This window comes from Corylus avellana, chromosome ca8 (assembly GCF_901000735.1).
Source record: "Corylus avellana chromosome ca8, CavTom2PMs-1.0".
In the NCBI taxonomy this organism is placed as follows: Eukaryota; Viridiplantae; Streptophyta; class Magnoliopsida; order Fagales; family Betulaceae; genus Corylus; species Corylus avellana.
The window spans coordinates 2,055,514-2,076,153 of record NC_081548.1 but is presented as its reverse complement, the minus strand read 5'-3'; the positions used below and the strand labels follow the sequence as shown (position 1 = coordinate 2,076,153).

At 35.3% G+C, this 20,640-nt stretch overlaps 5 protein-coding genes and 1 long non-coding RNA gene across 12 annotated transcripts in view; all 6 read right to left on the bottom strand.

Moving 5' to 3' along the window:
- Positions 1 to 5,295, bottom strand: part of LOC132189535 (pentatricopeptide repeat-containing protein At5g16640, mitochondrial-like) — a 6,312-nt gene extending 1,017 nt beyond the window's left edge. Inside the window, exons 1-2 of the mRNA XM_059604276.1 lie at positions 4,082 to 5,295; positions 2,418 to 2,503 (exon numbers count right to left, since the gene is read on the bottom strand). Coding sequence (XP_059460259.1) covers positions 2,418 to 2,503; positions 4,082 to 5,243 — 1,248 coding nt within the window. The 5' untranslated portion in view covers positions 5,244 to 5,295. The remainder of the gene's footprint in view (positions 1 to 2,417; positions 2,504 to 4,081) is intronic.
- LOC132189534 (pentatricopeptide repeat-containing protein At1g12300, mitochondrial-like) lies at positions 5,295 to 5,914 on the bottom strand. Its single transcript, XM_059604275.1, has one exon. It carries the CDS (start codon positions 5,912 to 5,914, stop codon positions 5,300 to 5,302), a length of 615 nt encoding a protein of 204 aa, XP_059460258.1. The 3' UTR covers positions 5,295 to 5,299.
- A 995-nt stretch (positions 5,915 to 6,909) lies between these two features.
- Positions 6,910 to 8,886, bottom strand: LOC132189310 (uncharacterized). Its single transcript, XR_009441036.1, has 3 exons — positions 8,004 to 8,886; positions 7,709 to 7,894; positions 6,910 to 7,622 (listed from the first exon to the last, which is right to left on the bottom strand). It is a non-coding gene; the product is annotated as an uncharacterized LOC132189310 (long non-coding RNA).
- A 1,432-nt stretch (positions 8,887 to 10,318) lies between these two features.
- On the bottom strand, positions 10,319 to 12,309 carry LOC132189307 (putative pentatricopeptide repeat-containing protein At1g12700, mitochondrial). The gene is made up of 2 exons (XM_059603983.1): positions 12,252 to 12,309; positions 10,319 to 12,142 (listed from the first exon to the last, which is right to left on the bottom strand). Exon 2 carries the CDS (start codon positions 12,004 to 12,006, stop codon positions 10,465 to 10,467), a length of 1,542 nt encoding a protein of 513 aa, XP_059459966.1. The 5' UTR covers positions 12,007 to 12,142; positions 12,252 to 12,309; the 3' UTR covers positions 10,319 to 10,464.
- A 784-nt stretch (positions 12,310 to 13,093) lies between these two features.
- Positions 13,094 to 20,640, bottom strand: part of LOC132189308 (uncharacterized) — a 41,596-nt gene continuing 34,049 nt past the window's right edge. The window contains exons 1-4 of one of the 7 annotated variants that reach the window (XR_009441034.1): positions 17,702 to 19,554; positions 17,314 to 17,562; positions 16,383 to 16,588; positions 13,097 to 13,745 (exon numbers count right to left, since the gene is read on the bottom strand). Coding sequence is in view for 5 of the 7 variants with exons in the window: in XM_059603988.1 (XP_059459971.1) it covers positions 14,346 to 15,521 (1,176 nt within the window). In the remaining 2 variants the exon portion in view is untranslated. Of the gene's footprint in view, positions 13,746 to 14,145; positions 16,589 to 17,313; positions 17,563 to 17,701; positions 19,555 to 19,574; positions 19,874 to 20,640 lie in introns of those variants that run through there. The other 6 variants (XR_009441035.1, XM_059603988.1, XM_059603989.1 and 3 more) reach the window with 6 other exon arrangements.
- LOC132189533 (putative pentatricopeptide repeat-containing protein At1g12700, mitochondrial) lies at positions 18,786 to 20,581 on the bottom strand. Its single transcript, XM_059604274.1, has 2 exons — positions 20,436 to 20,581; positions 18,786 to 19,446 (listed from the first exon to the last, which is right to left on the bottom strand). The coding sequence occupies exons 1-2, from the start codon at positions 20,579 to 20,581 to the stop codon at positions 18,786 to 18,788; spliced, it is 807 nt and encodes a 268-aa protein (XP_059460257.1).

Here is a 20,640-nt window from a genome sequence, read left to right as displayed (position 1 = left end):
TAAAATTGATATTTTAAATTTTTATGCTTAATGCTTATGCTTGGTTGTCCTCGTCCAGAATGTTGGTATGTTTCTTGAAATTAGACATAATGTTCTCTTGAATTTATATATATATATATATATATATATATATATATATATTGTTTAGTTCAAGATTTGATGAAAATTGTTTGTCTACTCGTCGAAAGTTTAGGTAATTCACATCATTATTATTCTTTTGCGGTTGTTGTTATTGTTGTTGTTGTTGTTATTTTTTTTTTTATTTTTTTTTTTGACATGTAGAGAGAGGGATTCGAATTAGTGATCCCCGCTTAATTAGGCGTGGTCCCAGCCGATTGAAGTACCTCCTGAGGACCAAATGGTTGTTGTTCTTAGCTTTTCGTATTCTGTTTTTTGAATAGCTTCGCAACAAAATTTGTTGTTCATTTTTTATATTTTTGAAACTTGGGTCCCATAAAAGGCAGGGTACTTTTACTCTTAAATCATTGCTTAATGCCTGCCGATTCTGCTAATTATTTGTCATATATGATTTTATGAGTCTAACACCCAATCATATATTATTTATGATTTTATTGATTTTGACCCTAAAATGAATCATCTCTATTTTACTTAAAATGAAAAAACGATACTATTGTCATCGTTGTCGTTGTCATTATTATTACTATTATTGTCATTATGTTTATTTATTTTTTTTAATAAAAAAAAATACTCATCCAAAGAATGCAAATTAAAATTAACAGATCATCATTTTGAAGACTCTAAACAACAGTCAAAAATTTTAACCCAACTTAACATCAAAAGATTCTTAAAGAATATGGTAGATCTAATTTGTTTTCAAAATTAAAATTAAGCCTTGGCATTGATTGGGACTGAGGAACCTCCCAATTGTAAAGAATCAAGGCCGGGCATTCCGGGAATCATACCCCCAAAGACCAAAATCTATGGGCCTTGTATTAACATTCTCCTCTGCTGGGCATGTTTTAGCATCTTGTTCCAAAAGCTCCTATAAATTGCACGACAAAGTTTTAGAAAGGTTTAGATTGTAGTAAAAAACATGCAATACCAAGTGAATGAATGTCATATACAAACCCATTCCACAATATACTATCACATTGATCACATAACTTAAAAAGGATGACACTGAGAAACTAATTATAAACCCATTGGAAACTTTATCTTGAATAAACACATTTGGAACATGACTTTATACATGAGGTAATAAACATTATTTGATCCTTAATAAAAACATAAAGCTAGTTGCAGGTGCACATGAAAGCACTTATGTAGGAGCACTTCTCTAGATATCTGAATATTATATAAACTAATGTCCATAATCAGAAGAAATATTTTCATTCTATATAATAATTGATTATTAGTTCTTGTCAAGTGTCAATCTCTCCCTTTATTCCTCTCTAAGAAGTGTTATCATTAGTCCTTGTTTATTGATACCTCAAGAATAATATGCGTTTTTAAAATATATTGCAAAACATAAGACGTTTGGTATTACAATTTAAAAAGCACTTAATTTAAAATAGGAAAAAAATCTACAATTTCTATAAGCAAGCTATGGGGTGTTTATTTAAAAATGCGTGAATTTAAACCAAAATCACGATTTCGTATAACAAATATTTGATAAAAAAAAATAATTGTCAACATATTTTACTAAACGCTTTTACAATTTTAAAAAATAATGACTTAAAAAACGCAATTTTTAAAATCAGATTTATTGATACCTCATTCCCAGACAAACCCTTTGTTCCACAAATACTAGGTAATTATCAATCGTACTTAGATTATCATGATCTTAAGGGGATTTTACACAAAAGATTTGGCTTATGTGGGGTAAAAAGGCTACAAACACAATGAGCACATAAGCCAAATACTTACAGAAATAGGGCTTTGGACCCTTAATTTATACTATTGAAGTGTTTCAGAGACATTATACTTTGTTTGGTCACAAAAAATAAAAAACAAAAATAAAAATAAAAATAAAAGCATAATTACACAAAAGGATCAAGCTGCAAAATTATACCATAGCTGAATACCAAAAGCATGAACACACAGAAGGATCAAATTGCAAAATTAAACTTCGTCTATGCAATCTTCTAAAAATATAACTGGTCCACAATGAGTTGTTGGCCTTTCTTCCTCTCCTCTTCAATGATGGACAACTTGGCACCCATGTTGAAGAATGATGCTATCAAAATGGGTGCTCCTATGCATTTGAATTTTACGATTTCAAAGAGTCAACAAGCTGAGAATAAGAAATTGGTTAAAAAATACAATGTCTTCTATATCTTGGACAAAAGCAAATAAATAAACCGCATAGGCGATAACCAAAGCAAAAGATATATGAGAATGAACACTAACCTCAAAAGGTTTTTCGAGGCAAAAGAGATATGAGAATGAACACTAACCTCGAAAGGTATTTCAATCATTTTCGAAAGAGCACAAAGCTCAAAAGATTCATGAACCGCATATCTGTTACTGACAATGTTAGATGCTGGTCACCATAAAGTTAGATCATTGCATAGATATTGACAGGAAAATTTTACAAAGAGATATTAGAGCATATTGTACATAATCATTGGTTAAGTAAAAAAGAGGAGACGGCATTACATCTGCATCATATGGGGGTGGAAAGAATTGTAAGTAACAAAATGAAGCAATAGTCATACCTGCATATAAAAAGTTAAAATAAGACAAAGGGCACAAATCGGAAATAGGAATATAAGAAACATTTTTGTCAATTCTTCTGGAAAGGCTACAAACACAATGAGTTGGAGGAAGTTCCTCTAACTCAGTTCGGAAGAAAATTCTGTCCTTTTTTTTTGTCTTATTTTTTGCTTTGCATGCCTGTACGGCACATTTCACACTTGCACGCTTGTCCCTTCTTGTGCTTTTTCTTTTTCTCTTGCACCAATACCTTTGTCTGTCAATTATATTATTTCAAATAAAAAATTGTATTTTTTTCATTATCTACGCAATAAACTTCAAGAAAAATATTGGGTTAGTGAAACGGTCCAATTTATTCATCTTCAACCTTACGTTCTTTAAATTTCCCGAAACTTAGAGGAGCAAATAAAAAATAAATTAAAAAAAAAAAAAAGAATTTAGAGTAGACTTAATCACTCAAGTTTCAGGACTCAAAGTACAAGTATTCCTAAATACATTTGCCCCCTCAAGTTGCTGGGGGGGAGGTGCGGCATAAATGCATAATCATGATTTTTTTTTTTTTACCAAGGGTAAGGATAATTGTTAAGCCCGGCCGGCCATAGGGGGTGGCTCAAACCACCCAATTTTTAATTTTTAATTTTTTTAATGTGTATATATATATATATATATTTTAATTTTTTAAATAATTAAAATATTGGAAAAGACCGTCTCATTTTTAAGTCTACTACTACCTACAATAATTTTTGAAACCGAATTAGGTATTTGATATTAGGCCTTACCACGTGAGAGGTCTACCTTTGCCTCTTAGTGAGCTAATAACGTTTAAGAATAATTTACAAAAGAAAGAAATAATGTATAGTGTATACCTAGGAAAAAAATTCATTGCACAAAGATGAAAGGGCATTCTATTATCCTTATCTTAAAAGATGTAACTTGTCTAGAAAAATGATCAATTGGGTTCGAGTATGTGTTGCTTAAAGGAAATGTCCAAACTATATATTGGGAATTTAAATGTCTGACCATGATATTACCATGTTCACCATGACATGACAACTATAATCAATTTCAACATAGGACTCACATATTAATAAAAACAACTTGGTGGGCCAATAAGAATACAATCATAAAAAAATCCAAACTCCAAATGACCAATATTCGGCAATAATTCAGCATCAACAAAATAATTGAATAAATCTTTCAGAATGTTTTTTATTTTTATTACAACACAAGTCTACAGAAATTTGTAAAAAAATATAACAAAATAGGAATAGCAATACACAACAATAGTCCAAAAGACATGGAAATAAATAACACCTTAATGACTTGCAGCAAATATGTATTTATTCCTTATAGAAAGCTTAGAATATGAAATTTGTCCTACAAGTCGAAGAACTCGAAAGCTTTCACACAGATATTTGAAAAAAATCTTGCAATGTTTTATCTGCTCGATTAGTAGACATCAAGTCGATTAAAATTGTTGCAGTGGTTGCATTTGCCGAGAAACCCTTGCCAAGCATCATCTGGAGATATTTCACTGCCCATGATGTCTCATAATGTTGCAAGAAGCCTTGAATGATAGTGTTATAAGTGAAATGGTTAGGTGAACAGCCGTTCTCTTCCATTTTCTCAAATAAATCCATCGCTTCATTTAGCAGTCCCTCTTTGCAAAGCCCTTTGATCATTATAGTGTAAGTGCAAACATTAGGTTGAAAACCTTTGGTAGGAAGAGCATTAAATAATTCACTTGCAGTCGTAAGTTTCCCAGCATTACACATACCATCAATCAAGATGCTGTAAATCACAATATTAAGGTCTAACCTTTTGTCTTCCATCTCCTTAAACAATGCCATTGCCTCAGTAAAGTGTAGATTCTTACATAGGCCATCTAACAAAATAGCACAAGTTTGGATATTTGGAGGTTGGCCACAACCTTGCATCTCGTAGAGTAGCTCTAATGCAATTTTAGGTCTTCCAACTCGGCAAAACCCTCCAATTAGAGTGTTGTAAGTGGCAACATTAGGAAAAATTCCGGTGTTAGACATTTCACGAAATAGACTTAATGCCTCATCAATTTTTCTGTTCTTACAATATCCATTGATCAATATGTTATAGCTAACAACACATGGCGAACAACCATTTCGAACCATCGTATTAAATGTTTTAACAGCTTCATCCATTTTATTTTGCAAACAATAACCGTCAATCAAAGAATTGTACGTGACTACATTTGGCTTTATGCCTCTTTTAATCATTGCATCAAAAACTTCATTAGCCTCTATCAACCTCCCTTCTTTGCCAAGTGTGTCCACCAATATGCTGAATGTATGCAAATCGGGCATGATTTTCCTTTCCACCATCTCATTCCATAGTTTAGTTGCCTCCTTCCACCGACCGAAATTGCATAGGCCCTGAATTAAAGAATTGTAAGTGAAAACGTCTGGATTAATTCCTCTATTTGTCATTTCAAAGAAAAAAGCCAAAGCCTTAGTTACCAATCTGTCCTTACATAAGCTATCAATGATTGTATTATACAGCACTACATCAATTTCAAGATTTCTTTCTTCCATTTTCCGAAGCAACCCAATAGTTTTACCGGTCTTACCTATTTTACACAAACAATTCATTATTGTTCCGTAGGTGTAATTGTATTAGGTTTATAGCCATTGTTCTCCATTTCCTTAACAAACTTCACAGCTTCAACAATTTTACCCTGAAAACAGAGCCCCTTGACAAGAGTTGTTAGAATTATACAGTCTGGTTGAAAACCAAGTTTCAAAATTCTTGCTAAGACAGAGAAGCTGAAATCTACTCGGTTCAAATGGCAGAAGCAATTAGTCAGAACCCCTAGAGTACGAGCATCGGGAGCAATTCCTGACAGTTCCATTTCTTTAATTAGAGTAACAACAGTTGAGTGATGCTTCATTCTTGCAATTGCACCCAGCAATTGAGTAAAATCCACAATGGAAGGCAAAGGGTGCATGTGAAGCATTCTATCAAACAGGCCTAAGGCATCGTCAAGATTCCTAAAGCTTCGAGATCTGCATCGATCTCTTACAGATTTCAAGAACTGACTGGAGCTTTCCACAATATCTCTACCACTATTGGTAGTTTTGGCAGAAGTAGCACTAAAACAACGACAATAATAATAAAAAAATTGAGCATTGAAAGAAACCCTAAGATGAGAATAATGATTGAAGAAGAAAGCAAGAGAGTTTGTAGACTTGGAAATCGTACCCATTTCCTGATGAAGTGGAAGAAATAAGCAGAAGAAGCAGATCTGATGATGCAGTGCCTCAAAGGACTCGAGAAAATAAGCAGACGAAGTATGTATGTGGAGTGGAGTGGAGTAGTAGAGGAGGGGGAGGGGAGGGTAGGGGAGAGGAGGTCTGGGTTCTTATACGCGTGATTACACGACGACGTTTCTGTTACGCGATACCCCGAGTTGTTGATTTGTGATGCTGATTTTCTTTTTTTTATCGCATCTTTTCCCGTTTTCTTGTTTTCAACATCATTTTTTTTTTTTTTTTTCACCTCTCGTGTGAGTCGTCTCCCCCTTTGACATTATCTTGTGTGCCCAATATTTGTGTAGATTAAAATTGATATTTTAAATTTGAAAAAATTACACTTTACTCTTTAAAGTTTGGGATAGTTTTCAATTTGACCTCAAATGTTTTAATTTTTGCAATGCACCCTTCCAAACTTTCAAATTTTTACAATTCGACCAATTTTATCTCAAAACTCTTAAATAGTCCCTAATTTTTTTATTAGTGGGCATATGACCATTTTTGCACCCCTATTTATATATATATATATATGGGCAATATGAAAATTTTGGAATAAAATTGGTCGAATTGCAAAAATTTGAAAGTTTTAGGAAGTGCATTGCAAAATTTAAAACATTGGAGGTCGAATTAAAAATCGTCCCGAACTTTGGGAGGTAAAGTATACTTTTCCCTTTAAATTTTTATGCTTGGTTGTCCTCCACCACCATAATGTTGGTATGATTTCTTGAAATTAGACATAATGTTCTCTTAAATTTTTTATTTTTGATTTTTTGTTTGTTTGTTTGCTTCTTCTTGTAGGGATTTGATGCAAAATGTTTTTGTCCACCAAACAATACAAAATAAAATTGATACATCACAAATTTGAAAATTCTAAGCAATGGTCAAATTTTAATCCAAACATAACATTAAAAGATTCTCAAAGAACATGCAGACATTCATTTCAGCTAAATACAAAGTGATCAACCTTATCCATTGAGAAAAATTTGAGCCCCATAAAAATTACCAGTTACAAAAACCTAAGTATTTGCCACATATAAATCCAAAATTTAATGCAAAAATTCTGTACCTCGATACAGGTACAAGATATTTTGTTTCTCACTTGTTAAAAAAATACAACTCAATAATTTATTTATTTATTTTTTCTGATAAACTCAATAATTATCACTCAAAGGGGTAGGAAAATTTTCGAAGGAGAAGTATGGACAGTAAAATAAGGCTACTCTTCAATATCTGCAGTTGCCAAATGCTGGATAGCTTCAAGTCCGAAAACACCCCTGCCAGAACCAACTGCCCAAGAACCTCACCAAATGTTTTTGGTGCGTTCGACAAAGCAATGCCAATGTCATCCAACAAACGGTGGGCTCTTTTCCAGTGCAAGGGGAATTGCTTCTTTAACAACCTAGGGGTGATACGCTGGGGCTTTTAGCTCCTCCACACATTGAATTTACAGGAGGGTGTTTTGCTGATGAAAGATGGCTGCACATGTCCGGCAGACTGGATCAGACCAGGACCATTGTTCCTTGGCATTGATTGGGACTGAGGAACCTCCCAATTTTAAGTATTAAGGCCGGGCATTCCAAGCATCATACCCCCAAAACCTATGGGCCTCGTATCAACATTCTTCTCTGCTGGGCATGTTTTAGCATCTTGTTCTAAAAGCTCCTATAAAATTGCAAGAGAAGGTTTTTAGACAGATTCAAATTGTAGTAAGAAACAGGCAATACCAAGTGAATGAATGTCATACAAACCTGAACAATATGGTGGACAATCTTTTCAGGCACCATCTTCTGCTTCAAAAGCTCCCCAATAAGGCATATGCTTCCTAGAGTCCACAGCTAAACCATCCGTTCTTTATCCCTGCATTCCATTTCTTGCACAGGGACAGTCATCTGCCTGATTTCTGCCCTCGGGTTGTCAGCTCCTTCAAACGCCTCCTGACAATTATTTAAGAGCACTCGCTTAAATGTGATTTCTTTCCCACCAGGTTCATCTGATGGGAATGGAGGAAGCGTCTCATCAAAGTCACTGTATAAAACTACGTACATGGGACAAAACGTGGGTTCTCATCAAAGTCACAGCCTTATCAAATATAAGCTTCTCATCAAAGTCACCAAAAAGTTAGATCATTTCACAGATGTTGACAGGAAAATTTTGCAAAGAGATATTAGAGCATATTGTACATAACCATTGGTTAAGTAAAAAAGAAGAGACGGCATTACCATCTACATCATATGGAGGTGGAAAGAATTGTAAGTAACAAAATGAAGCAACAGTCATCCCTGAATATAAAAAGTAAAAATAAGACAAAGGACACAAATCGCTACTGTTTCACACAAATCGGAAATAAGAATATAAGAAACATTTTTGTCAATTCTTCTGGAAATAGGATCATCCTTGCACTAAAACTATCGGCCACTAAATACCACCACGACAACTCGGCCAACAAATCTGGCCTCTATTTCTCAGAGCCAATCCCTTCGCTGTCTCCTAATGATCCTATTTCCAGAAGACAAATTCTCCCAACTGAGCCCAGCTCCAAGCCTCAGTCCCCATTCACTCTGCTGAAATCAACTCCAATATTTCTAGTCCTCATGTTTAAGAAGCCAAAGTCATAGTCAATACCAACTCCAAAAACAGAGTCCAAAACCGTTTCCATGGATATCCAAGAGCAGAAAAGCCAAGAAAGCAAGGTCTTCTTCACAATGAACCCCGTTAGAAACAAACCAAACCGACAAAGAATCGCAACCCGATTCCCAAATCTTAACAAACTAACATTTTGAAAAAAAAAAAAAAAAAAAAAATCAAACCCAGCTCTCAAAATTTTATTGTTTGTTTAAAGTACCCAACTTGGAACACACGTTTCTATTACCATTATCCAATCAAAGAAAAACCCATTTCTAAAGTGAGAAATTAGAGAGAGAAGACAAGAAAGCTCACTTGAAAGACGATGACCTTGGGCGGATTGCGAAGGTGGCTTTCGGCAGATTCCAGTGACACTTTCCCAAGAGAGTTTCAGAAGATTAACTTTCATGAAGCATGAAACAACATGAACAGGCTTGTTCCAAGACTGTCCTTAGAAATTTCAAAATCCTCGTGAAATTTTGTATGTTTTCTTTTCCTACACATTCTTAAGAACCGAACCGAGAGCACATGGTGAGCAACCAAAATAACCAACCTACAAGCGAACGAACTTTTGGGTGATGGTCTGAGGTGTGGAGAGCTTCTAGCGGAAGAAGCCGAGCACTTCGGAGTAGCACACAAACTATTCTGGGGTGAGAGCGAGCCTGGTGGCGAGTTGGGCAAAAAATGGAAGGAAATGTCTTTTTCTAGTATTCCATCCCTTTGTGGAATTTTGGTGCATTCTAATACATGATGGATACAAGTAGAAAACAATTGGAAAGCGCAATGATTTATGGAAGATAACTTCCAAGAATAATTTTTCTTCACAAAATGAAATAGAAGTGGTTCTATCTTTTGTTGGAAATGCTTTCATCACTCATCCATAGGCTCAAATCCACTGTTTTAACATATTTCATAGGCTTATAATAACAAACTAAATGTCTTTTTCTAGTGGCAATTTAAAAGAGTATGTGCAGCCTAACCCTTGAGAATGACCTAACAATCATGGTTCTTTCTCCTTACTTGCCAGCTCATAAGAACGGCTTGACCTTTTGTGCCTATAGATAATCGGGTTTTTTTTTTTTTTCATATATATATTTCCTTATTTTTTGGGGACGTATCCTTACCTTAAAGATGTAACTTGTCTAGAAAAATGATCAATTGGGTTCAAGTATGTGTTTCTTAAAGGAAATGTCCAAACTTTATATTGGGTTAAGTATCAAAAAGGATTTGCAAAAACAAATAGCTTAAGAATTTTAAAATAGAAAAGAACAAGATCTTTCCAAAAATATTAATGGATATAAAAGAACAAGATCTTTCCAGAAATATTGCAATTATTTAAAACCTAAAGAAAATAATTGATGGAATGTGGTGATAATAATCAGCCGGTCATGCACCAAGTAAGCCATCCTGACGACTCAGTTATTTGAAATGAAGAGTCATGCAGGTGACTTCATTACCATGCCTACCATGATGGGACAACCATAATCAATTTCAACAATAGAACTCAAATATTAATCAAAACAACTTGGTGGGCCAATAAGAATACAACCATAAAAATCCAAACTCCAAATGAACAATATTCTGCATCAACAAAATAATTGAAAAAATCTTTAAGAATTTTTTTTTTTTTTTTATTACAACACAAGTTTACAGATTTTTGTAATATATATATATATATATATAACAAAATAAAATAGCAATACACAACAATAGTCCAAAACAAATGAAAAGAAATATCACCTTAATGACCTGCAACATATATGCTTTTATTCCATACAGATTGACTTTGCAAATGTTAGAATATGAAATTTGTCCTACACATTGAAGAACTATAAAGCTTTCACATGGATATCTGAAAAAAATCTTGTAATGTTTTATCTGCTCAATTTGTAAACATCAAGTCGATCAAAATGGTTGCAGTGGTTGCATTTGCTGAGAAACCCTTGTCAACCATTATCTTGAGATATTTCACTGCCCATGATGTCTCATTATGTTGCAAGAAGCCTTGAATGATTGTGTTATAAGTGATATGGTTAGGTGAACAGCCGTTCTCTTCCATTTTCTCAAATAATTCCCTCGCTTCATTTAGTAGTCCCTCTTTGCAAAGCCCTTTGATCATTATAGTGTATGTGCAAACATTTGGTTGAAAACCTTTGGTAGGAAGAGCATTAAATAATTCACTTGCAGTCGTAAGTTTCCCAGCATTACACATACCATGAATCAAGATGCTGTAAATCACAATATCAAGGCGTAATTTTTTGTCTTCCATCTCTTGAAACAATGTCATTGCCTCAGTAAAGTGTAAATTCTTACACAGGCCATCTAACAAAATAGCACAAGTTTGGAGATCTGGAGGTTGGCCACAACCTTGCATCTCGTGGAGTAGCTCTAATGCAATTTTAGGTCTTCCAACTCGGCAAAACCCTCCAATTAGGGTGTTGTAAGTGGCAACATCGGGAAAAATTCCGGTGTTAGACATTTCACGAAATAGACTTATTGCCTCATCAATTTTTCTATTCTTACAATATCCATTGATCAATATGTTATAGCTAACAACAGAAGGCAAACAACCGTTTCGAACCATCGTATTAAATGCTTTGGTAGCTTCATCCATTTTATTTTGCAAACAATAAGCGTCAATCAAAGAATTGTAGGTGACTACATTAGGCTGCATGCCTCTCTGACTCATCATATCAAAAACTTTTTCAGCCTCTATCAACCTCCCTTCTTTGCCAAGTGTGTCCACCAATATGTTGAATGTATGCAAATCTGGCATGATTTTCCTTTTCACCATCTCATTCCATAGTTTAGTTACCTCATTCCACCGACCAAAATTGCGTAGGCCCTGAATTAAAGAATTGTAAGTGAAAACATTTGGCTGAATTCCTCTATTTGTCATTTCAGAGAAAAGAGTCAAAGCCTCAGATACCAATCTGTCCTTACATAAACCATCAATGATTGTGCTATACAGCACTACATCAAGTTCAAGATTTATTTCTTCCATTTTTCGAAGCAACCCAATAGCTTCACTGGTCTTACCTATTTTACATAAACAATTCATTATCGTTCCGTAGGTAATTGTATTAGGTTTGTAGCCATTGTTCTCCATTTGGTGAACAAACCTCACACCTTCAGCAATTCTACCCTCAAGACAAAGCCCCTTGACAAGAGTATTAAGAATTATACAGTCCGGTTGAAAACCAAGTTTCAAAATTCTTGCTAAGATAGAGAAGCCGAAATCCACTCTGTTCAAATGGCAGAAGCAATTAGTCAGAACCCCTAGAGTACAAGCATCGGGAGCAATTCCTGACAGTTCCATTTCTTTAATTAGAGTAACAACAGTTGAGTGATGCTTCATTCTTGCAATTGCACTCAGCAATTGAGTAAAATCCACAATGGAAGGCAAAGGGTGCATGTGAAGCATTCTATCAAACAGGCCTAAGGCATCGTCAAGATTCCTAAAGCTTCGAGATCTGCACCGATCTCTTACAGATTTCAAGAACTGATTGGGGCTTTCCACAATATCTCTACCACTATTGGTAGTTTTGGCAGAAGTAGCACTAAAACAACGACAATAATAATAAAAAAATTGAGCATTGGAAGAAACCCTAAGATGAGAATAATGATTGAAGAAGAAAGCAAGAGAGTTTGTAGACTTAGCAATCGTACCCATTTCCTGATGAAGTGGAAGAAATAAGCAGAAGAAGCAGATCTGATGATGCAGTGCCTCAAAGGACTCGACAAAATAAGCAGATGAAGTAGATATGTGGAGTGGAGTAGTAGGGGAGGTCTGGGTTCTTCACACACAGGAATTGGTGATGCTGATTTTTCTTATTTATCGCCTCTTTTCCCGTTCTTTGATTGGCGTATATTATCTTGTGTGCCCTATATTTGTGTAAAATTATAAATTAGATTAAAATTGGTATTTTAAATTTGAAAAAATTACACTTTACTCTTTAAACTTTGGGATAATTTTTAATTCGACCTTCAATATTTTAGACTAATTTTATCCCCAAATTTCCATATAGCCCATAATTTTTTATCGGTGGCCATTTGACCATTTTTGCACCCCAATTTTTTTTTTTTAAAAAAAAAAAATTAGAGGCAATATGAAAATTTTGAGATAAAATTTGGCGAATTACAAAAATTTGGAAGTTTGGAAGAGCACACTGCAAAAATTAAAACATTGAAAGTTAAATTAAAAATCACCTCAAACTTTGAGCGAGTAAAATGTATTTTTTCCCTTTAAATTTTTATGCTTGGTTGTCCTCGTCCATAATGTTAGCATGATTTATTGAAATTAGACATAATAATGTTCTCTTAATTTTTTTTTTTTTTGTTTGCTTCTTCTTGTAGGGATTTGATGAAAAATGTTTTTGTCCATTAAACAATACAAATTAAAATTAATAGATCACAAATTTGAAAATTCTAAGCAACGGTCAAATTTTCATCCAAACATAACATTAAAAGATTCTCAAAGAACATGCGGACAGTCATTTCAGCCAAATACAAAGTGATCAACCTTTTTCATAGAGAAAAATTTGAGCCCCACAGAAATTACCAGTTACAAAAACCTAAGTATTTGTCACATATAAGTCCAAAATTTAATGCAAAAATTCTGTACCTCGATAGAGGTACAAGATATTTTGTTCCTCACTTGTTAAAAAAAAAACTACTCAATAATTTATTTATTTATTTTTTCTGATAAACTCAATAATTATCACTCAAAGGGGTAGGAAAATTTTCGAAGGAGAAGTATGGACGGTAAAATAAGGCTACTCTTAAATATCTGCAGTTGCCAAATGCTGGATAGCTTCCCATGATGACCAAGTAACACCGGCTTGAATTAAGGGAGCAAACTCTCACAAGCCTGAATCTCAGCTCCCTGCAATATTGCCACTACTTTTTGCCCGGAAGGCCTTGAGTTAATGATTTGTGCAGCAGCACCACCACCGAAGATGGCCGTCCGAAAACTATCATCTTCCACCTTCTTCAGAACTTCCTGTACAACCTTGGAAGTCTAACACCCCTGCAAGAACCAACTGCCCATTGTAATGCTTCATCGAGCATCTGAACACTGAAATATTCCTCCAGAAGAGAGCGACATATTGCCTCAACATTCCCCTATGCTGGGCATGTTTTACCATCTTGTCCCAAAAGCTCCTATAAAATTGCACGAGAAAGTTTTTAGAAAGATTCTAATTGTAGTAAGAAACAGGCTGACGTAGCGGAAGACTAAGGTAACTAATCAAAGAGCAGCGTCTTTGATTTTGCAAGGAGAAGCGTCTTCGTCTTCTACCCAAAAAGATAAAAACAAGCCCGCAGGCTAAAAGAAGGATAAAACTCCGCAGAGTATTTGAGAGAGAATTCTCTGATTTTATTATAATTCCATTGATTGAGTTTTACATAATAGGCAAGCCTATTTATAGAAGAGAAATACTTGTAGAGAAAGTAAACCTACTTCTAGTAGAGAAAGTAAATCTAATCCTAGTAGAGAAAGTAAATTTAATCCTAGTAGGAAAGTAAACATAATCTTATAGTAGTAGTAAACCTAATCCTAATAAGGAAAGGAAATAAAGTCCTAATAAAATAAAATCCTAATATAAAATTGACAATCAGCGGGAATCGTGGCAATCTTTCCTTTTGTACTTCCATTGTTTGAGAATAGCTAAAATTCTGATCAAGCGGCGCTGCTCCAATATTATTTTTGATATTTTCTTTATTTTCGTTTTTACCGAAAATAAAGATAAATATCGTCCTACATCAGACACCCCCACTTGAAAAAAAACTCGTCCTCGAGTTTTCTTTGGGACATGGCACATGTGGCTCCTCTGAAGAAAAGTACTTGGAGAAATCTATATAGATAGAATCAAGACATGATTTTTCCTTTTCGTCTACTTCCACCAAAATTCCTCCAACGATTTCTTCTTGGGTATCATCTTCAACTTCATTGTTTTCTTCAAAAGAATCGTCAATTTTTGTGATGATCGTGATGAGTTGCACATGTGGTGTAGGTTGCATCTGTGGTAGAGGAAGTTGCACTTGTGGTGGAGAAGGTTGCATCTGTGGTGGAGAAGGTTGCACTTGTGGTGGAGGAGGTTGTAACTGTGGTAGAGGAAGTTGCACTTGTGGTGGAGGAGGCGGTAGCTGTTCCTCCATTGATGTAGTCGTTGGAATCAATGATGGTGGCTGCACATATGTTTTCTCTAATGGCAACTCCACTTCTTCAACCAACTTAACATCTTCCACAACTTCTTCACCATAATTAAAATTCTCTTCATAGGCGAAGGGCCTATTTGGAGAGTTATGAAGATGATTATGGACATGACGAAAGTGGCTTACGTCATCCTCACGGAATCGGTCAACATAAGGATACCGAACAGGTTCCCTTAGAATCCCATAGTCATCTAGTGGTAGGAACCGGGCATTGAGTAACCGCTTCATCTTGGGCCAAGATGTCACAGGTCTTTTTCCTTCCCTAGATCGAGAGAGCTTCAACCATTCCCACCAAGCGGATGCTCCACCTTTGAGCTTATAAGCCACCAACTTCACCTTCTTTTCTTCCGGAATACACATGTACGCAAAGAATCTTTCTACCTCCATTATCCAGTCAAGGTAATCTTCAATATGAAGATAACCATCAAATGAAGGGAGATCGATATTCATTCGGTACTCTTGGGTGTCTTTGTGATTCCAATGGGCACGCATCTGCCTGCGTTCAAACGACTCCCACAATTGGCGCACCTCCTGTTGCATCATCTGCGCTGTCTGCTTGAGCTCTTGGAATTCGGTTCTCCAAGGAGCCTCTGATCGCTTGATGTATCGCTGGTAGTCAGATCTCGAAACAACATCCCTCTCACGAACGGTGTCGTTATAGAAGTTGTTGTTGTAGTATAAGTTGGCCATCGAATCCGGATAATGCCGGCTCGGATACCCCATGAATTTGGCTTTCGAAAGAGCCCCTCCCCTACAAGCGGCGTTGTTGGAGAAGTTTGTCACCGTTGCGCTGATTGGCCATGATCAGGATAAAGCCTGCTCTGATACCAACTGACGTAGCGGAAGACTAAGGTAACTAATCAAAGAGCAGCGTCTTTGATTCTGCAAGGAGAAGCGTCTTCGTCTTCTACCCAAAAGATAAAACAAGCCCGCAGGCTAAGAAAAAAAATAAAACTCCGCAGAGTATTTGAGAGAGAATTCTCTGATTTTATTATAATTCCATTGATTGAGTTTTACATAATAGGCAAGCCTATTTATAGAAGAGAAATACTTGTAGAGAAAGTAAACCTACTTCTAGTAGAGAAAGTAAATCTAATCCTAGTAGAGAAAGTAAATTTAATCCTAGTAGGAAAGTAAACATAATCCTATAGTAGTAGTAAACCTAATCCTAATAAGGAAAGGAAATAAAGTCCTAATAAAATAAAATCCTAATATAAAATTGACAATCAGCGGGAATCGTGGCAATCTTTCCTTTTGTACTTCCATTGTTTGAGAATAGCTAAAATTCTGATCAAGCGGCGCTGCTCCAATATTATTTTTGATATTTTCTTTATTTTCGTTTTTACCGAAAATAAAGATAAATATCGTCCTACATCACAGGCAATACCAAATGAATGAATGCCTACTGGAAAATAATTACAACTGTGATTTATATCTAAACCTTTACAAGTGTGCTCCCCCGAGTGATTCAACTACCTTATCAACTATTTAGATCAGAAACTCAGGAAAATACATATATGAACAAATTTCCCTTCTATACACCATACAACAGTACAGTAAAAACAAGACCATGTAAGCAGTTACCCCTTGGCCACTAAGATCTGAGGCCTTGCAAATTGGGAGTTTGGCTGACAATGGCCATTATTTAATTCCTGTGGGCCTTGACTTCAATCCCTTAGAAAACTCCTTATTATCTCAGATCTCTCCTCTGCAGAGGCAGGAAGCTGAGCAGAACGACCACGCCAATCATGGTTGTCTGACTTAGAATAATGACTTTGGGATTGAGGTTGCTGATAATGAAGATTTAAAAAGTCAATAAATTATAGTTTCTAAGTTCTAACAGTCATTAATAGAGAAAGAAAACAAAATAAGCAATTATTACAACAAAAATATGCCCAACCCACAGCAACTATAACACCCAAACTTCTTTGAGATATACAAATTATTATTATTATTATTATATTATTTTCTAATTAATAATGGGAAAGGGGTAAGATACACAAATTCAATATGCAGAAACAACTGATACGACAGTCCATACAAGCAATTTTTCCAACCATGAAGAACTACTAAAATAAACTATAACTATATAAGAAAACTTTTGCTAAACTCACATTGCTATCTACACGACCCCATGTTTTATCATCTTGTCCTAAATTTTAAAGGAGAAACTTCACTTACATCACTAAAATGTCATGTCTTTTGCAAAGACTACCCCAAAATTAAAAAACTCTCAATTTGGTGTATCAATTTTTTGATTTTTTTCAATTACCCCCTTCCGTTAGGATTTTCTGTTAAATCCTAATGGAGGGGTGTGAAATTCAGATAATGCCCTCATTTTTTCTTTAAAAATAATAAAATTCTCAAAATTCCCACATGTCATTGGGTCACAAAGACCCAACGGACGGTCACTTTGTGACCCAACGGAGGGTCACCAAGATTTCTAGTGTTATGAACTTGCATTTTACTTCTATAAAATTGTTCCTTCATCAAAAAATAAATAAATAAAGAATACCTGTAAGGCGTTCAGTATGCTTACACACTTGGCATACATGACTATCAGTGCTGCTGTGACATGAGGACTTGAGTACTAAAGGTAGTGAACTTTAGCATAAATGCGTATTTTAGTGCTTCTTCAAGAGAACCCAGATGAGCACAGCCAGATAAAACAACAGCCATCGTTAAAAAATCAGCAAACATGCATCTCCTTGAATAATCTATATGCTTCAACGAAACTCCAAATGAACAATATTCTGCAATAATTCTGCATCCACAAAATAATTGAAAAAATCTTTAAGTTTTTTTGATTACAACACAAGTCTAAACATATTTGTAAAAAAGCATAACAAAATAGGAATAGCAATACACAACAATAGTCCAAAAGACACGGAAAGGAAGATCACCTTAATGACTTGCAACAAATATGCATTTATTCCTTACATATTGGCTCTGCAAAGGTTAGAATATGAAATTTGTCCTACATGTTGAAGAACTATAAAGCTTTCACACGGATATTTGAAAAAAATCTTGTAATGTTTTATCTGCTCGATTAGTAAACATCAAGTCGATCAAAATGGTTGCAGTGGTTGCTTTTGCAGAGAAACCCATGTCAACCATCATCTTGAGATATTTCATTGCCCATGCTGTCTCATTATGTTGCAAGAAGCCTTTGATGATTGTGTTATATGTGAAATGGTTAGGTGAACAACCGTCCTCTTCAATTTTCTCAAATAATTCCCTCGCTTCATTTAGTAGTCCCTCTTTGCAAAGACCTTTGATCATTATATTGTAAGTCCAAACATTAGGTTGCAAACCTTTGGTAGGAAGAGCAATAAATAACTTACTTGCAGTCGTAAGTTTCCCAGCATTACACATACCATCAATCAAGATGCTGTAAATCACAATATCAAGGTCTATCCTTTTGTCTTCCATCTCTTTAAACAATGCCATTGCCTCAATAAAGTGTAGATTCTTACACAGGCCATCTAACAAAATAGCACAAGTTCGGAGATTTGGAGATTGGCCACAACCTTGCATCTCGTGGAGTAGCTCTAATGCAATTTTAGGTCTTCCAACTCGGCAAAACCCTCCAATTAGAGTGTTGTAAGTGGCAACATCGGGAAAAATTCCGGTGTTAGACATTTTACGAAATAGACTTATTGCCTCATCAATTTTTTTGTTCTTACAAAATCCATTGATCAATATGCTATAGCTAACAACAGAAGGCGAACAACCCCTTTGAACCATCATATTAAATGCTTTGACAGCTTCATCCATTTTATTTTGCAAACAATAACCATCAATCAAAGAATTGTAGGCGACCTCATTAGGCTCTATGCCTCTCTGACTCATCACATCAAAAACTTTTTCAGCCTCTATCAACATCCCCTCTTTGCCATATGTGTCCACCAATATGTTGAATGTCCTCACATTTGGCATGATTTTCCTTTCCACCATCTCATTCAATTGTTTAGTTACCTCCTCCCACTAACCGAAATTGCATAGGCCCTGAATTAAAGAATTGTAAGTGACAACGTCTGGCTGAATTCCTCTATTTGTCATTTCAGAGAAAAGAGTCAAAGCCTCAGTTACCAATCTGCCCTTACATAAACTATCAATGATTGTGCTATACAGCACTACATCAAGTTCAAGATTTCTTTCTTCCATTTTCCGAAGCAACCCAACAGCTTCATTTGTCTTACCTATTTTACACAAACAATTCATTACCGTTCCGTAGGTAACTGTATTTGGTTTATAGCCTATATTCTCCATTTTGTTAACCAACTTCACAGCTTCAACAATTTTACTCTCAAGACAAAGCCCCTTGACAAGAGTGTTTAGTATTATACAGTCCGGTTGAAAACCAAGCTTCAAAATTCTTGCTAAAATAGAGAAGCCAAAATCCACCCAGTTCAAATGGCAGAAGCAATTAATCAAAACACTCAGAACATAAACATTGGGAGCAATTCCTGACAGTTCCATTTCTTTAATAAGAGTAATAACAGTTGAGTGATGCTTCATTCTTGCGATTGCACCCAGCAATTGATTAAAATCGACAATGGAAGGCAAAGGGTGCATGTGAAGCATTCTATCAAAGAGGGCTAAGGCATCATCAAGATTCCTAAAGCTGCGAGATCTGCATCGATCTCTGACAGTTTTCAAGAACTAACTGGGGCTTTCAACATTACCTCTACCACTATTTGTAGTTTTAGCAGAAGTTGAACTAAAACAACGACAGTAATAGTGAAAATTCAGAGGATGGAAAGAAACCCTTACACGACAATAATGAGGATCGAGAAGCAAATGATTGAAGAAGAAAGCAAGAGACTTAGCAGTCGCACCCATTTCCTAAGGAAGAAGAAGAAGCAGATCTGGTGATTGATGCAGTGGGTCAAGGACAGGAGGTAGATTGATGATCTTGATGGGGTAGTGGAGATTTTTGTAAAGATACAAGGGACACGTGTGTTTTGTTTTGCTCCTTGGAATGACCTTTTTGCCCTTTCTTCAGCTTGACAATTGCTGTTGCTTCGTGCAACCTCTTTATATCATTACTCAATTTTAACTGTTAGGTTTAAAATTAATAGTTTAAATTTTATCATATGAAATAAATATAATAACTACTAATTAAGTTGGTAATTATTCATAAAAAACTCAAAAAATTCTTGAAAATCTTGATCCTTCACTTCAACTCCAACTAATCCCTTAATAGGTAGAGCACTTAATTTGTTCCACCAATACTTGGTAGATTATCATGATTTTAAGGGGATTTTACACAAAATATTTGGCTTTGGATTCTTAACTTATACTATTCAAGTGTTTCATAGATATTTACACTTTGTTTGGTCACCAAAAAAAAAATAATAAAAAAAAAACTTTTAAAAGCAAGAAAAGACAATGCCAAACTACTGCCAAGTGCCTTTAACAAAACCTGCAAAATTAAAATTAAACTGTCTTCATTAGAGTATGGACAAAAACAAACTTAAATAGACAAAAACAAAAACCTTAAACCTTAATTTGATTGACCTTGGGCCAAGCCCATTATTGACTTACTAAATAACACTAACTCTTGGGCCAAGGTGTTTGATTAGGACTACATTGGATTCAAATCATTGTAGCCGAAAAGGCTATATGCTGAACCTTAATTCTATGTGTATCAGGGTGTTGAGGCTAACGCCAGCGTTCAATTCTGCTACTGTGCACTCTTTTCTTTCATTCTCCTTTTTCACAGCACAAAAATCACTGTCCTTCGCCCAGTGCCGACGCCTTCTCCTACGGACGTCCATGGCCCATGTCCAGCAGAGTTTGCATCCCAGAAGAAAAGCCTCGCACAACACCGCACCAA

Coding starts and splice junctions, on each gene's coding strand:
- LOC132189534 (XM_059604275.1), bottom strand. CDS start 5,914: ATGGGTACGATTTCCAAGTCTACAAACTCTCTTGCTTTCTTCTTCAAT.
- LOC132189307 (XM_059603983.1), bottom strand. CDS start 12,006: ATGCTTCACATGCACCCTTTGCCTTCCATTGTGGATTTTACTCAATTG.
- LOC132189533 (XM_059604274.1), bottom strand. CDS start 20,581: ATGGACGTCCGTAGGAGAAGGCGTCGGCACTGGGCGAAGGACAGTGAT. Junction 19,447..20,435: donor CTGATACACATAGAATTAAG/GTTCAGCATATA, acceptor GAAAACTGTCAG/AGATCGATGCAGATCTCGCA.